General features: G+C 43.8%; 1 protein-coding gene across 3 annotated transcripts in view; it reads right to left on the reverse strand.

Moving 5' to 3' along the window:
- The window catches only part of Dpy19l1 (dpy-19 like C-mannosyltransferase 1), a 110308-nt gene that overhangs the window by 78022 nt on the left and 13750 nt on the right, over positions 1–18536 (reverse strand). For all 3 annotated transcript variants that reach the window (XM_038322933.2, XM_038322932.2, XM_042054773.1), the window contains exons 2-3: positions 3308–3332; positions 2639–2726 (exon numbers count right to left, since the gene is read on the reverse strand). In XM_038322933.2, coding sequence (XP_038178861.1) covers positions 2639–2659 — 21 coding nt within the window. In that variant the 5' untranslated portion in view covers positions 2660–2726; positions 3308–3332. The remainder of the gene's footprint in view (positions 1–2638; positions 2727–3307; positions 3333–18536) is intronic.

Below are 18536 nucleotides of genomic sequence, written 5' to 3' on the forward strand. Positions count from 1 at the left end.
AATCTTACTTCCTCCAGATTTACATTCAAAAATCCATATGTGTTCTTTAAAAAGACTGCACATTATGCACATTCCTATTAAACAATAACATTACAAACCATATCCCCCACCCACAGCAACTCAACGGATGAGCTGACACTGGGGACGGGGTGGGAGTGGGGTGTATTTTGAGGGTAATAGGGATGTTTTGTCTGGCATGCTACTTTGAAAAGGGTTGCAACAAGGGTGAAATAACACATGAGACAAAAATAAGAGGCGGGGCTGAATATATAGCTCACTGGCTGGGTGCCTGCCCAGCATGCAGGAGGCTCTGCGCTCGAAGCCTACCACTCCAGATACAGGCACCGCTGGGAGGCCAGCACTTGAGAAGTAAAGATGGGAGGAACATCCTCAGCTACAAAGTGTGAAGCAGCCAGGAATACACCAGACGTCCCTCAATATAAACAAATAAAATTAAAACGAAACGCCCATGACAGTCCATGAAGTTTAGGCAAGAGTCTGAGAGGCAAGTGTAGGGACACAGGCAGAGTGCAAACGCCCCCTTCTCGGCAGCTTGACCAGAGCAGGAACGGCTGCAAGCTCTGAACACAGGATGGTGATTCCCCACTGCCCACAGCGGCTTGCATTAGTTCACACACACTTCTTCCTAAACTTCCATCTCCTACTGTATTATGTTAACAAGGTCTCTTGTGGAGACCCAAACCGGGGACTACAATCTCCTCTGGAAATAGGACCTATAATGACATAATCAAGTTAAAGCAAAGACAAAGCAGACCAAGGTGACTCTAAATTGAACACAGCCTTAAGGCACGGAAGACAGACAAGGATGAAAGAGGCTGAAGAGGGATGCAGCAACAAGCCAAGCAACCCAGGCAGCCCAGGGAGAAGCCTGCCTTGCGCAGCTCCTTCCTCGTGCAGGAACCTTAGAAAACAATGCCCGCTGCTTTCATCCACTCTGGATGGACACTGTTACAGCAGTGCCCGGAACCACGCATCTACCCTGGCCTGGGAGCTTCACTTTAGAAACATATAACATTTCATATAATTACAAATATACAACTTTCCATATTTAAGGAACAAAAAGTTAAAAAGGCATTAATTATTTAACAAATTGAAAGAGAATACCAGATAATTCTTCTGGTCATTCTAAGTGGAGTACAGCAAGAGCATCAAGACAGCTGCTAGAGAACCCTACGTTTCTGTTAATAACTGTATTTCTAGTAATGAGTTTGACATTTTATCCTATTAAGTAAGTAATTTGAAATTAACATTCTTATATTACAACAAATTTAGTATCAAGTAAAACAGATCAAATCCTAAATTTCAATTTGAAAATCTTAATATAAATTCATGACTCACTGTTTTGTAAATAAACAAACAAACAAATAATGTTTGCTAATTCTGCTATGAACATAGATGAGCAAATGCTTTTGTAGTATGATTGAGCATCTCTTGGGTAGATTCCCAAGAGTGGAATTGCTGGGTCCTGGGGTAGGTTGATCCCAAATTTCCTGAGAAACCGCCACACTGCTTTCCAAAGTGGTTGCACAAGTGTGCATTCCCACCAGCAATGGATGAGTATATCCCTTACCCCACAACCTCTCCAGCAAAGGTTATCATTGGTATTTTTGATTTTAGCCAATCTGACAGGTGTAAGATGGTATCTCAAAGTTGTTTTGATTTGCATTTCCCTGATAGATAAGGAGGTTGAGCATGACCTTAACGCTGGGCTTTGATTCTTCTGCATGGACGGGCTCTGTGGGAGCCTTCTCAGCTTGGTTGATCACCTTCCTGTACCTGGGGGGAGTTGGGAGGACCTTGGTCTTAACATAGAGTAGGGAACCCCATGGCTCCTTGGCCTGGAGAAGGGGGGGGGGTATGGGTGGAGGGGAGGGGAGGGAAGGGGAAGGAGAAGGGGAGGAGATGGAAACTTTTAAATATAAAAAAATAATGACCGTTTGTCTATTCTAATGAGAGGAGTGAACTACGGAGATGGCTGGGCTCGAGGAAGGACTCGGCGAGGACACTAAGATGTGTTAAGCACCAACTGAATGTAATCCTCACAGAAAGGGACCCACGTCTTCCATTAGTCTTCAGAAAACACAGGAGACAGGAACACGGTGAGAACATGAGTCACAGTGGGCAATTCTACTGAACATACACATGTTTACTACGTGTGTGTGTGTGTGTGTGTGCACATGTGTGTGTGTGTGTGTGTATGTTCTGGTTCTTCAATAGATAAATGGCAGAAAAACAAAACAGAAAGAGGGATTTATAGATTCTCAGACTCAGCAATACAGCAAGTAACACATGTGCAGACAGTAAGGCATCAGCTGCTAAGTGCCAATCGGCTCACTCACAGACCAGTTTACGTGATGGTGCTAAGAAACCGCTAACAGCGCAGAGTCCTGTGAAGAACCTGAATGTACTCTCACAAGGGCTAAGTGTAGCTTCCTTCAAACAGAGATGGGTAAGGAGGGAAGGACGACTGTGTGGTCTGTCGTTGATGCTACACGATGAGTAAGGAGAACCGTCTACTCCTTTTACTTGGGCATGGCTTTCTGAAACTTTTCACGCTAAAGCGTTTGAAAATTAAATGTTACAATGAAATAATATACACACACAAAAAAAAACTAACCATTTCAGTGCGGAAAGCCATCTCCCTTTCCAGCGTTGAGAGGTGAGAAAAATGCCGATCATTTTCAAAGAGGTGCGTTATGTGGCTCCTGGAAACATTAAAACAACAAAGCCAACAGTGTGAAGCTGTAAGATTACTCCAAAAGCAAAGAGGGAAGTCTTACAGATTGTAGACAGTTGCAATAAAACTGAAAAACGATTGTATTTGTATTGTTTTCTACCACGTTTTAACAAGTCTACTAAAATTCCTCTTCATAAGAAAACACATTCCAATTAGATTTTAACATTAAAATGAACCATAACAATATTTTAAGTGATGTACTATAAAAATATAGATCACACTGAATGTGCCATTGGGTACCACTCAGAAACTGCCTAGATCACAAAATTCATACATCGTTCCATCCAGAAGATTAAAAACATCAATCTAACACTCAATGTTAAGCAAATTGGAGTATCAAATATAGCCTCTTTAATAATGGATATTTTTATTAAAAAAGTTTATTATTCTGATCCTGATTTATCAATTAAACTAGTCGTTCAGAGTATTGTATATAAGATACATTCATCCTTATGATACAGAAATTATTCTTTTAAATATATGGGATATAGTTTTGGTAGGTTATAAACATCTACGTAATACACATCACTAAAGATAAAATGATCTTACCAGTGCAACAGGGCCGCAAAGGAAGCTGAAAGAAGAAAGAAAGGTACAATTATTACTATGTTAGCACAAATACCTCCTCCCTACAGATCAGCACTTCAAATGAGATCCAGCACAACCAGGGCAGGATGGCTGTGGGAAGGCTGACCCAGGCTGAGGGTCAGGAGCGATTACTGAGGCTTCACAAGAAGCTCTGCAGCTAAGCCTATACAACACCACTGGACTGGCTGAGGCTGTGGCCCCAGTTTCCATTCACTCACTCTCTCAACAAGATATGTGAGGCCCTGTTATTGCCAGATACTGTACAGGAACCAAAAGACGGAAACCGCTACCAAAAGACCCAGGGGAACAGAATCAGTAGGTAAGGGTGCCTTAGAACAAAGAACACATGACTGGTGGGCCAGGGTTACAAGGGAAATAAATACACAAACTATCACCACCTTTTAACTCCCCTAGTGCCTGAATTTCCACAGGAAGGCCCACTCTGGTTGTGTGTGTGTGTGTGTGTGTGTGTGTGTGTGTGTGTGTGTGTGTGTGTGTGTGTGTATTGGGGGATATCTATTAGATAATTTATTTCTTTCCACTTAAACAAGTAGACCCTTTTTGTGTTCTCTCAGTAACTGAATTTTTCTTTAAAAGAAAAAAAAATCTACAAATAAAAAAGAAATTCAAAGAAGGTCAAGGAAAGGCAGTTGTAGAAGACCCCACTGCCTACCATGCTGGTTTTGAAAGCCCTCCAGTTTGGCGGGAAGTGTCCATACTGCCCACAGCAAAGCTCAATCAGGCACTGGGATCTTACACTAACTCCTGATTTGGAATCTGCACCAGATTCTATGCTATACTGTATTTCAGTCTCAGAGACTGGAGGTGAAACATTACAAAGCCAAGTCTCTCCTTGCTGCTAGACTCCAGCTAACCAAGACAGAGACCAACCCCTCTGCAGACAGGAGTTAGAACAAACTTCCTGAATTTACTCCAGTACTTGTTAGCACCAGTACAGCTGGGGTGCAAGTGAGTTCAAAATGACTGCAGAACTAAGTGTTGACAGGAGGGTCTGAACTAAACCCAAGTCCTGTCCTTGTGGCACAGAAGCTGAATTGAGCCTTTTGTTAGACACGCACCCATATGCAATCTTTTCTCCATTTACTCCCTGAAAGTTAGACAGTTCAGTGGGGGCAGCTAAGGGCCAACCTTCAGGATTTTCTGCCACATCTGTGAGCAAGGCACCCAGGAGCCTCCTGCCCTGAGTTTGCCTCAGTTTGCTGGACCAGCCTCTGCTGTGGGAAGCAAGCAGCGGGACATGTTATCCTACTGGAGCTCCTGGCAACCAAGTGTCTCCTGCCCAAGCAACTTGCCCGATGATGAATCCACATTCCAACCACAGCTCAAGAGTCCAAGGACTGATGGGACTGAGTTCTGGCAGCACGTACTAGGTATGAGCTACCTCTTATCAAGCTGATGCACAGTGCTGTCCCATAGATCCTTCCTCAAACACTATAGTGTATTGCACTGCTCTTGGTTATATTGCTGATAGAAAGACCCAAGCACTAAAGACATACTGAGTCATACACAAGGCATGGATAGACCAGGCTAGTACTGCCCTGAAAGCTTCCCCCTACCGACAACTTCAGTGGTGCTGGAAGGTGCTATGCATACTACATACTCAGCAGTCTGACCAAGCTGTGACCCCTGTAAGCAAGCTACAATCATTACTGCCCTGGCTAGACATGCAACTAATGAAAGAGTGGCACAAATGTTAGGGGAGTACTCAATTACTTTCTGATTGGATTTAAAGCCTGATCCACAAGACAAACAACTGGACCAACAACCTGTGGTTAGCCAGGCCATAGGCCCTAGAGGAAAACATATTACTATCATTCTTCTAACTGAACAGAGTAATAAAATGCCTCTTAAGTTATCTCTATACCCATAGATTAGTACATCTCCAACCCTCATCAAGGAAGCTCCGTTTTACAGCAGATAATGATTAATGTCTAGACCCACAATGGTCAACATGCAGAGAATAAGAGACTAGGTATGGTACAGTCAGTTCTAAATAGGGTGTCTCTAATACATCCCCTTCCTCCAAATCTTAGGAATCATTGCCAAAAAGACTCTGTACAGCCAGAGGCAGCAGATGTCTGCAGCAATGCAGTATTTCCAGGCATAGCAAGGCTGCTGCGCACAGGATTCAGAGGCTGTAACTGCACACACAAGATAGTAACAAGATCCAGCCAGCCAAAATCCCAGCATGGCTATGGGAGGAGTTCATGAAGTCCTACTAGTAACTGTGGAGCTACCAGCAAATGCCACCTACTGTGGGAGAGAGACTATCTTCTTTGGGGCTATGGCCCCCAGAATGCCGCCCATCCTCCAGAGACTATCCTGCACTAATGCACACCCACACAGGCAGTGCAAAATGGAGAAAGCAGGTTTTAAACAAAGCTCATGAAGACGAGAGGAAAAGTTGGATGGCGGTGGGGGGAGGGGGAGACAGAGAAGAATGGAAAGAGGGAGAATGGGAGGTGGATTTGATCAAAACATAGTATATGCATGTATGAAATTCTCAAACAAGAAAAAGTCAAAAAATTATCTGTGTATCAACAACAGTAAATTACCTCAATCAAAAATATGTAAGAAATAAAGGGCATGTATAATTTTAAAAAGAAGAGTCTAGGGAGGGCTGTTTCTTAAGGTCCTAATGGTCCCCCAGAGACAAGGTAGGTGTCAAGGCAGTTAGGGAAGGGAATCAACCAGCCCTGCTCAGGTCAGGTCCAGTGCTCAGGAGTAGAAAGGAAGCAGTCAAGTATTCCTTCTTAAATGTTGAGCCACTGGGGAGCTTCTATATTCCAGGCTACATAAGCACTGCCTGTTTCAAAAGCCAAAGCTACCCGTCTCCTCTCCATACTTTTGACCTCCACAACAACCCTGCATTTATCCTCACTCCACAGATTAAAAGCTGGGCCCTGAAGGTCCTTCCTCAGAGGCATCTGGATCTCCTTCCACACAGAAAATCCCTCCTTCCCATTTGAGAGCATTTGGTGAGTGTATCTTGCAACAATATACACATGAAAAAAAATGTATCCTAAATCCAAACTTCAACATAGCAGCCTTTAGTCCAGTTTTATGAAAACATACTCACACGTTCTGGTCTCATTAACCCTCGAATGGCAAGCTGGCATTACAAGGTTAAAGGTGCTTCCTACATCCATCTAGACAAGGTTTCTGAGTCAACCTTGACAAGTTATTTATTCACCATTTCTAATACCAGCTACTTCTTACTGTTTAAGGGTCCACTCCCAAGCCTTCGCTTCTCTAGAGGCTGAAGTTGTTTGTAAAGAGCCTCCGTATACTACACCATTAAGCATCCTGGGTAATGAAGCCAGTTTCTGAAAGAGCAGATCTAAGTACCTTTCCTGCTCCTTCAAAATCCATGACCTCCATACATGGCTGGGCCCATACTTGTAGCAGGCTTTCTTTTGGGCCACCAAGGACTCCCAAATCATGACACGGAGACTTATTATTTGTTACGAATGCTCAGCCTTATCTTATGTTCTTTTCTTGCTAGCTGTTGTAACTAACACTAACCTGTTTCTTACCATCTATATTTTGCCTGGGGTCTTTTTACCATTCTTTCATTCTGTATGCCTTACTCCATGGTCTGCCTGGCTGGTGGCTGCCTGATTGGCTGGCCCCAGGCATCTTCCTCTCATTCTTCCTTGTTCTCTCCTCTTCTCTCCCATCCCTCTCGTTCTCTTCTCCTCCTATTTATTCTCTTTGCCTGCCAGCCCCACCTATCCCCCTACTGCCTAGCTATTGCCATTCAGCTTTTTATTAGACCAACCAGATACCTTAGGCAGGCAAGGTGAAGCAGCAACACATCTTTGCATAATTAAACAAATGCAGCATAAACAAATGTAATACATCTTTACATGGTTAAACAAATATAGCATAAATAAATTAACACACCTTGGCCTAGTTATATTCCGCAACATAAACATGCACAATGCCATTTATATAAAGATGTCTTTATATAATTAAAGTAATATTCTAAAGCCGGGCAGTGGTGGCACATGCCTTTAATCCCAGCACTCGGGAGGCAGAGGCAGGCAGATCTCTGAGTTCGAGGCCAGCCTGGTCTACAAGAGCTAGTTCCAGGACAGGCTCTAGAAACTACAGGGAAACCCTGTCTTGAAAAACAAAAAAAAGTAATATTCTATAACACATACTCTTGATTATTCCCAGTCAATTGCCACCACACACCCTTCACTCTGATTGTACCGAGCAACCACCTCCTAAAATACCAAGATCTATCCTTCAAAGTCAAACCTCTCCCTCTTCCTCTTTGTGTGTGTGTGTGTGTATGTCTGTGTGTGTCTGTGTGTCTGTGTCTGTGTGTGATGTTGTATCTAGAATACCTCAAAAACAAAACCCAGTTTCTGGACCCTAAGCTAACAAAAACATTTCTACTCCTTAGGACCCAATTGAAGGAAAGCAGGACTTTCAGGCTATGAATGCTTCAGAGCCAACAGGTGTCTAAAAGCCCTGGAGATTGGCAACACACATCCAAGAAACCAAGCACAGCACTCCAGAAACAATCAGCAAGTAGCTGGTCCTCTGGTGTAAAATTTCCCAAGGGCTAAGGTTTAAGTCTCCAGATCAAGTGAACCAAGCACTCAAGCAGGCCTAATGAAGACTACGAATGATAGAAATCTAAGAAGGCGCATCAGTGACATTCTTAAAACATAGTTTATAAAAGGAGGATCCTAGAAAGCAGGGTCAAGGCATGCACATAGCTTGGTGCACGAATGAGAAATGAGGACGTGTGTGCTCCAAAGTACTGCTGAGGAGGAAGCTTTGCTGTAGACATGAGAAAACAGCCAGAGGCATCCAGAAGAGTCCACACTGAACCAGGCCAGTAGAAAAGGCTGGCGGGGGAGGAAAAGAGGATGAGAACCAAGAGACCAAGTGAGGAACCAGGGACCAAGAGGACGAGTAGCCAAAATGGCCTAGGTTAGATAGGAATCAAAGAAACTGGGTGACACTCAAGGGCTGGAGAGGTTTGGGGTGGGAGACAGGGAAAGCTAGCCAGGATGACTCTGTAACAGGAACCTGTGATGCGGAGGGCTGAGGGCCAGCATCGACTTCATGTGTCAACAGGCACCTCAGTTAGCCATTTGTCCTGTGCTTGAGACCTACCAGTGTGGACTTACAGCAGCCACCCAGAAGACAGATACAATGAAGCCAGATATGACTTGGATCCAACACGACAAAAGAATTCTCATCCCAGTGCTGAGGGCAAGGAACATAAAATGGCAATCCACTCACAATCTCTGAGGACTCACTTATGACCTATGCAGTGGGTCACACGCCCTGTGCCCCACAACATCAGGAGTGTCGAGCAATCAGAGCTTCCCACCCAGTGGGCCAAATGTAGAAGAGCTGCAGTCGTTCAGGACAGCCACCTTCTGGTGAGCATCTTGCCTCTGAAGGAACTGTACATTCACCCACTGCACAGTGTGGTCCTCACTCTCTGGGTGCATCATGGCGTAAGAGGGTTGGGAAGGGCTGAACTAGTAAACATAGACAACAAGCAACTGTCTGAGAAAAGCAGTCTATACAGCAGTGTAGACTCACAGTGGTCCAAACCCATTTGAATCTCCAGGAGAACTAGATAAAACTAGACATTTTTATTAAAATAACTAAATAAACTAAATAACAAATAAATAAATAAGCTAAGTAACTAAATAAAACTAGTTAGTTTTATTAACTAGTCATATTTACATTATTAGCCCAAGAGTCACACGTCTGAAATTCTAGGAGTTTCTAACTTATACATAGTTAAGTCCTTTTCTCATCATTGTGATTAAATGTATCGAGAAGCAACCTGAGGAAGGAAGCATTTATGTTTCTTCATCGTCTGGGGTGATGCCCTTCACAGTGGGAAGGTGTGACAGTGACAGTGAGCTCCTCACGCAGCTAATTACAAGACTCTCTATCTAGAAGTAGAAACAGCACACTGGAACCTGGCTGCTGCTGGGGCTATGAACCGCGAGGCCCATCCCTCAATAACCCATTTTCCTCTAGCTAGACCCACCTCCTGAGAGAAACGCTGGGGCAGGTTTACTGTGAGTGTTCAGGGTCCCTTATGTCCCACATGTCTTGGAGGCCAGCAGTGATTTACTACCTGGCAGTTAGGTGGATAAATCTCAGGCCAAAACCACACCTCCCAGCCAACAATCAGCATTTCATGAAGCCAGAGGAAGACACAGACAGCTCCCCGACTCCCTGGCAGCCTTCCACATGACGAGTGGCCTTGGCGCACAGCCATGCACTGCAGGAGCACAGCACCACATCACAGCAATCTTGGGCCCAGCTCTTAAAAGTTCTTGATTCAACAGGTACAGGACTCAAAGCCATACATTACTAACAGACCCTCAGGTGACTCTAGAGTCCACACTTCCAGAAGTGGGACAGCTACGATACAAACCCAGTGACAAGAACAAAGTGACCATTCATTCAGGTAAGATGCGGGGGCCTGGAGGGATTGGGAACATGAAAATACAAATTCAAAAGGTAACTCTGAGTGTAACTGTTAAAACTTGGTGGCCACACATAAGAATTGAGAAGGGAAAGAGTTAAAATTCCTCCCTTCTTCCTTCCCTAAGAAGAAACACTCTGAGATTTTCTAGGACATCACTGATTTAGCCTTGAGTCCCATTTGCAGAAAGTCTAGAACGGGGGACGGTGTTTGGTTATCTCAGTGTCCAGCGCTTACTGCATGACCAGAGCTATCACCACTAGCACGGGGCTTCACACTCTCTAAAGTGACTGCAACCGTGATTTTCCGCCTATTTTCTATTTTCATTTTTATCTTCCTGTTCCACAACTTCAAAGCCTTAATAGGTTGAATTCATTTTATTTGTTCCTTCTTTGGGACTGAGGGGAATGTTCTACTCTTAATAGGAAAAGAAGGCACAAGCTCAATTTACTTTAAAGACATTAAGTCTCAAAATGAGAAGGAAAACTGCTTTTGAAACTCACAGTCCGATATAAAGAAACCCCACCTCATAAGATCTAGAGCTCACAGGGTTACAGGCTATGATCAACTTTGGTTAATTTTAGTCTTCTAATACATTTAGCATAGAGAAAAAACTCGACAAAAGCTAGGAAAAGACATAGAAACTCTTAATTATATTGATAGTATCTAACGTCTGCTCATCAGTATTAAGCAGAAATGATCCAGGAGTCAATCTAAAGAACCAGTGGCTTTTATTTCCCCAAGGGACCCAAAGTCTCATGTAGCAAGAGTGCATACAGCAAACTCTGCAAGAGAGTCCAGGCTTCCCTAACTCCAAGTTCAGACATGAAAACAATGAACACACACAAAATGCCTTAGAAATCTCAAAGGTATAAAAGACAAAATGATGTGTTCTAAAGTGAATATTTGGAAACAACAGAATTCAGAAAGTACACACCGCCAGCCCACAGAGAACATGACTGGGATTCTAAACAGAAAAACACACAAAGTCAGATTGCATATATTTTAAATTTGAATTTATGTACAAATACTAGAGTAAGCAATGCATGATTACACAAGACATGTTTCAAAGGTAATGAACTCTATCTTCCTTTAAAAGTCTTAGCCTTACACAATGTGAACACAAATATTTCAAAATCAAACAGTATCTGCATTGATAATTTCCATAAAGTAACTTCTTTTCACTGGCAAAACACAATGCATTTTACTGTTTAAAAAACAAATAAATATATAACCAAATAATGTGCTTCTGAGCACACAGAGGGTAATTATGAAATTTAATAAATCCAGTAAGGAAAGTATAGAACAACAGGTCTCCTCAACACAGGAAAAGATACAAAGACAAGCACGGGAGTGTGGGCATGCATGTGCACAAACACACAAGCACATGCACATACACAAACACCCCTAAACAAATAAATCAGCCTTCTTGGTCCACATAAAGCTACTTGTATGTATATGACGTCAGGGACTGACAGACAGACCTGGAGGATCCGAGATGCCTCTCCCTAGAACAAGCATTCATGATATCAAAGGCACCGTGCAAGCTTCCAGAGAGGAAAGCGACCAATAGTCTTATTCAGCTATGATGCTCTGAACTAAACAATGGCATGCATGGCACAATGTCGATGCCGTAAATGCAATAGTGGCAGAGATATCTGGGTGGCAAACAACAAATAATTAGACTTAAGCCCCACGCACCAAGAGGAAGTCATCTGGTACCAGAAACCCAGCCGACTTCCCAGGGCTAGCATAGTCATGGATCCTGAAGGAGAACCTACAGCCATCATTTACCGAATCGGCACAATCCCTGACTGTATTCTAAATAGTTATTCTTATACCCAGAGGTAAATGTGGTCCTCACCCCTCATCAAAGAAATTTGCTTCCTTGCAACAGATGAAAACCACCACAGAAAATCACAGTTCATCAAATGCAGATACCAAGTGACCATGTGGCTGGGGCCCAGCGCCAGCTAATACATACATCTACAGCACAGTTCCTTCATGGAAGGATCAGAGCTCACAGGGAGGAGGGGGCAGAAAGATTATAAATCTTTAGTAATTTACAACAAGCTTGTTTCCTGATAAACCATTCTAATGTTAAGATAAAGAAACCCCTTCCAATTGCAAGCTTATTAACTATCTTACTGCCAAACAACCAAGAATCATTTTTTTAAATTAAGAATTTTTTCAGTTTTCAAAAATTATAAAGTCAAAATGAAGATGGGGGACACATGCATATATCTGAGGATATAGAACAATAATGATTCTCAGAATGAGCAGAAACAGAAACTTCTGTTCCCTCTAGAGAATTAACAGACTCAGGACAGACGAGGTCCTCTTCCCACTGATGTGCCTCTGACTGCTGTCTAAGCCTTCAGATTTGAACCCTACAATTTGACCAACATGACTGACAAGTAATTAGCTTCAAGTTCAAACCTCTTTCACGGAACTCAAGAACATTGTCCCCATAGGTAAAATTCTCAACAATAACATTTAGGTTCTACATACTCAGGACATTTCTGCAGACATCAAAGATGGGTGAGGAATGACCAAGTTCTTCTAAAAATAGCGTTTAACTAGTAAATCAGCAGAAGCATGAGGACGGTTGTGTAAGCATGCTAACAAAGCCAAGCCATGATATATTTCAAAAGTAAAAGTGAAAAACATCTGAATTTTGATACTGCAGTAACAGTTGTAAGGAAGAAGCATTTCCTCAGGAGTGAATTTATAATAGTCATCACCACAAATCTTTCTCTCCCAGCAGAGCTTCCCCATGAATACCGGGTCCTAACACATAATACCATAGGCAGTGTAGTCCAACTTCTTCCAGTTGATGGGAGCAGCAATGACGGCATAAATATTCTCTATGAGAAGCACCAGACCGAGTGCTATGAGTACTAAGGAAATGACACAGCTACTGAGAACAGGGAGCAACTACACACAGACGAGGTTGTAACTGAGGCAGTCCTTCAAATTGGCCTGTGTACCTAACGGAAAATACAAACTCTCCCAATATTAGTGTCCTTGGCCACTTATCTTCTTTTCTCTATTAAATACTCTTTGAACACCAGCCTTAAAGCCAATCTATGCACAGGTCATACACTCTTGTACATCAGCTCTATCATCACTGATCTTAAATAAATACTTCCACACATAATAGAATAAAAACCAAGCCATAACTACTATAAGAATTGAGATTAAGGGTGGAACAGCCACATAATTAGGCAGATTTGAATTATTATAAAATCCTGCTAATACAGCCTACTTCCTACCATGAACTCTACAGCCCAGAGACTGGGTTGTACTTCCTCCAGGTGCTCTTTCTTACATAAACCAGACGTTTTTGTTATGAGCCCCTATTGTATTTACCTTTTGGCCTCTTGCCTTCCTGGCCACTGTTCCTGGTTCCTTCCTCCCTCCCTCCTTTTTCTCCTCCTCCTCCTCCTCCTCTTCTTCCTCCTTCTTTTTCTCCTCTCCCCCCTCTCTCTCTGTCTCCCCCCCCACTCTCTCTCCCCCATCTTCTTACAAGGCCCAGGCAGTATGACGGTCAAGTCCACTCTGAATTCTCCCAGATGTCTCTGCCCTGCCTGTATTCCCCCTTATAACTACAATAAAAACTTCAACCCCTTAGAAACAGTCATGGCCTCCTTTTATTTCTTTCTCATTCAATCATGATAATGCCAAGAAAATGAAAAGTATATTTAAAGCATGTTCCACAGCTGTTGTAGACTGATGCATTTTAAAATACACTCATTAAACAACTCTTGATTGGATTATAAAAATCACCCACAGAGGAATGACCTCTTCATGGGATTAAAGGTATGGATCTAGAAATGAATGGAATTTTTACCAGTTTTGATTACTAGTAAGCAATGGAATGGAGAACTAAAGAAAACTAACAAATTCATTACTAGAAATATCCTAATAGTAAATTACAGCTAATGACAAAAGATGAGACCTCAACATGAAGCAAGTATGTAAATAATAAGCTTTGCAGTCTACGAAATACAAATGTCATTAATTAAACTTACAAGAGACATTAATAAACCTTTACACTAACCAAGAGATATTAATATAATCTATCAGGATAAGGCTTTAAGTGACCAGACTTTTAGCAAGAACTAAGTGTGTGTGTGTGTGTGTGTGTGTGTGTGTGTGTAATTAGAATTTCATCTACTTTTAGTATAAATGTCCTACTATTGGCAAAAAAAATCACATATAAAGAACAGAGCTTTATAAGCTTACAAAAACTGAACTAAGTTGACTGTATGCAGTTTCGGTGCTCACGAGTGCTTTGTTCTTGGAAATTTTCCTATTTAGAGCACCTTTTTAATAAGAAAGCGTATTTAGGTGATTATAAATATTCTTAAGGATCAACCAGAAGTCTATTTTAGAAAGGAGAAAAAATGGTTTCAAACCCCCAAACTTGCATCTTTTCCTCTGGCTCTGATGGGATTCCGATAATCAACCCAGCACTCCCTTATAGCTGCTTGCTCGGCTGAGTCCAGGCTCTTGCCTGAGATCAGACAGCACAGAAGGAGCCAATGCTCCCAGAGGGCTTCACTTGTCTCTCCGGTCCACCGACGAACCTGCTTGCTTTCTATCCTTCACTTTGGTATCCACATAAGATACCTTTCTCCTTACTTCTGAAGAAAGAAACAAAGAAGCAGCGCCAGCTAAACACAGACCCTTGAGGTTCTCAGAACCAGATGGAAGGCCTCCTTGTCCTCTTGCTACATGCTCACTAAACGAAACACTACGTAGCAATTAAGAACATGAACTCAGAAGACAAGGGACCTGGGTTCAAATCCTGACCTTAAGAATTCCGGGGGTGACAAGGCATAAGTTTAGTTACTAAGCACCTACGTGCCTCAGACCCCACGTCTAGTAAACACGACAATCACGATGCCACGGTCAGGCCCAGGTCACTGTTAGATGAGTTCACCTGCGGCACAGGCCTGATGGAAGACTCTCATTGGTTAATAAAGAAACTGCCTTGGCTTTTTGATAGGGCAGGATTTAGATAGGTGGAGTAGACAGAACAGAATGCTGGGAAGAAGGGAAGTTAGGCAGACGCCATGCCTCTCTTCTCTGAGACAGACGCCATGGAGCCAGCCGCCAGGTCAGACATGCTGAATCTTTCCCAGTAAGACACCACCTCGTGGTGCTACACACATTACTAAATATGGGTTAAAGCAAGATGTGAGAACTAGCTAATAAGAGGCTGAAACTAATGGGCCAGGCAGTGTTTAAATGAATACAGTTTGTGTGTTGTTATTTCTGGGGCTAAGCTAGCTGTGTGGAAGCTGGGCGGAACGCAGCCCGCTGCTCCCATCACTACACAGGCCCAGAGCCGGGCAGGGACGGCCCCTCCGCGCCCGGGTGAGACGCTATCTGTGGAGTGTGAGATCACTTACCCTGGTGCTGAACACTTACTGTTTTCTCTTCCACTCACAACTTTTCTGTCCTCCCACCAACCTGACATTTCACACTGGGTATCCCACACACCTCACAGTAGTGTGTCCAGACACAATCCTCGTTGTCTCCATCAAGCCTGCCCTGGCTGTCATCTGTACGGTCTTCTCTGACTCCTCCAGGACGAACTTCCCCACACCCCTCACACCAAAGCAAATCACCCCAAGTTCGACCAGTTTTACCTCCAAATTCTAACTGAAATCTACTCCTCCTTACCATCTTCACAGCCATGCCCACTATTCATGCCAACCACTCTTGTAGGCCCTGGAAGAGCCTCACCTCGGGGTTGGGTCCCCTTGATTTTCCAAGCACAGATTTCTCAGAATTAAAATGTAAACATGCCCATCTTGCTCAACACTCCTCAGGGGCTTCAGACAGCAACAGGAATAAACTCGCTCCCATTCCAGATCTGGCCCACCAGCCACCGCTCCTCCATTACAGGGTAAATGAGACCTGCTCCTTCCTTCCCACGTGCCCCTGGCTGCAGCAAGAAGCCATCCCTCTCATCTTCCACAGGGCTCACACAGGCTCAGCCCACGCAGGCTCAGCCCACGCAGGCTCAGCCCACGCAGGCTCAGTTCACACAGGCTTAGTTCTCAGGCAGACGCCACCGCTTCTCTGTCCTCTGGCTAAAGTCAACTACAAGGCCCCTTCCCAAAGTCTGTCTTGGCTTAGAATTACTAAGGAGGACATTCCCTGGCTTTGTTCGTTTTGCTTCATTTTTCCCCACACAGAAGCCCTTTCCTTTCCTCCAGGGCACTTACTACAAACTGAAACTAACTAGTCACTTATTCTTCTTACGTCCACAATGCAAATTCCACAGGGGCAGGCAACACAGGTTTCCTGTCCGTCTTTTTCCCAGGATGCACCTGGCACAATAGGCATTCCAATTGGGGTTCTATTCCAATTTGAACCAGACATACTACTTTACATATATTGTCTCACCTTCTCTTTTAATCTAACCAAAGCATTCCCCGTCCCCATCTCAAGGATGAGGAAATAATGGGAAACACTGGAGGAGTGTAGAAACAGCTTCCAACGCAGGTCAGCACTGAAATGCCAGGCTGTTTCCACTGCATCACACCCTGCTGACCCATCTCAGTTCCCAGTACCAGGACTCAACTCTGCCTTCACAGGCCTCCTCTCTGTCCCCAGCTAGTCACAGGCTCTCGTAAGTCCTGACTCTTGGTGGTAGTGGTTCCAATGTGGTGCTTGCCTCTCCAGTTATACTTGCCAGGATTGAGGAAGCATCTGGTTGCTACTACTGGGGAAGCGCTACTAGGTTCTGGTAGGTAGAACAGAACCTGGGACTCTGTTAACCCCCTGTAAGGCACAACAGTCCCTCAAAACACAGAACGGTCCCACCCAAAACATCATGAAGCTCAAACGGGTTGCAACTGCCACAGGAACTAGGTTGGACATGACTTTCTCTCTTAGTCGCTGTTGCACTGCTGTGAAGAGACACCAAGACCACGACAATCCTTACAAAGGAAAGCATTTAACTGGGGCTTGCTTACAGTTTCAGAGGTTTAGTCCCTTGTCAGCATGACTGGAAGCATGCCGGGACACAGGCAGACATGGCGCTGGAGAGGAGCCAAGAGTTCACATCTGGATCCAGAGGCAGCAAGAAGAAAAAGACATGGGCCAGGCAAGAGTTTTGGAAACCCACCCCACGGTGATACACTTTCTCCAATGACGCCATATGTCTTAATCTCTCCCAGGTAATACTACTTCCCAGTGAGACACACACACACACACACACACATTTGTACTTAAATATATGAGCCTATGGGGGGCATTCTTACTCAAAGCTCCAGTTACCTTTTTAATGATTCTACAGATGGCATCTTACATTGCAGTCCTGAACCACTAGCATGTTTTCTGCACACGCACATTCAATAGGCATATTTCTCACGGCCACCCTGAAACAGAGCCCTCTCCAACTACAGAACTTTCTTCCTTCTTTTGATAAAGGTCAGGACACAGGTGCGTGTAAGAAGGAAGTAGCTGTATCAGGCAAGTGGCAACTAACAGCTCCAGTTTTGAGGAAACAATCGATTATGAAAAACTACAGCAATCGGATAGTTCATGTGCCTATCTCACAGAAATGGGTAGGGCTGGGATGCAGGTTCAGTGGGTAAAGGTTCCTATTACAAAGCCTGAAACCTGAGGTCTGGCCCAGGCACCCACATAGTAGGAAAGAACTGATTCCTGAGGTTTTCCTCTAACACACAAGCACAATAGCACATGTACACGCACAAGCACGTGCGCACAGATGTGTGTGCTGTGTGTGTTCACAGACGCACATACACACGAGTGAATAAATGAAAAAATAAAATAAAAGGAGAGGTACAGATTTACAGTCCCAGCAGACTGCAGTCATAAAGGAATTCCATGCCCCAGTGGTGCCAATCTGCGTCTGGAAGCTCAGTGGTTGGTACAGGACTTAGGAGGCAGTCCCCAGCACTAAAAACAAACAAGCATTTCAAACCCACCTCCTCCAGTGTGCTTCCTTCTGCCATATGCCCAGCCCTAGACACACAATTAAGGGGTTTAATGTGTGGACTATAGGATGCTTCAAGTTTTCAAATATCGCCAGTGTATAGCTCAGGTTAAGAACTGCTGTTCTAATTCAGATCTCTCATCTTACACAAGACCAAGTCAAATGTCAAAAAGCAAAATACGTGGCTCATAAACCCAAGTTTGCAGGAGAGAGTAAGGAAGTCCTTGTTTCATTTCTCTTACCGTTACAATTATCCTGACCAACAGCAACACAGAGGTGGGGGAGGTCCATGCAGCATTACTGCAGGAAGTCAACTCAAGAATGTATAAAGCGTCACACTCACAGTCAAGAGCAGAGAAAGAATAAATGACTGGATTCATCTTTGCTTGCCTGTTCTCACCAGCTTTCTCTGCTCTTGGACTGTTCGAGACCCCCACCTAGGGAATGGAATAGTACAGCCAACAACTGGCTGGGTCTTCTTACATCAGTCAACAGCCAAGATAATCCTCTCCTGGCCAACCAACAAGATCCTAAAACTCTCTTCCCAGGTAATTCTAAAGTAGTGTCAAATTGATAGTTAAAATTAACCAGAACAGAGGAAAGGAGAAACAAAAAACAAACCTTACCGAAGGGTAGTGTTAACTGAACTTTGCCAGTTAGTGTTCACTGCCTGCCTTCTCTGCCTTGACCCCACTCCCAAGAGATGGCTG

The sequence above is a fragment of the Arvicola amphibius genome, chromosome 3 (genome assembly GCF_903992535.2).
Source record: "Arvicola amphibius chromosome 3, mArvAmp1.2, whole genome shotgun sequence".
NCBI classification, from domain to species: domain Eukaryota; kingdom Metazoa; phylum Chordata; class Mammalia; order Rodentia; family Cricetidae; genus Arvicola; species Arvicola amphibius.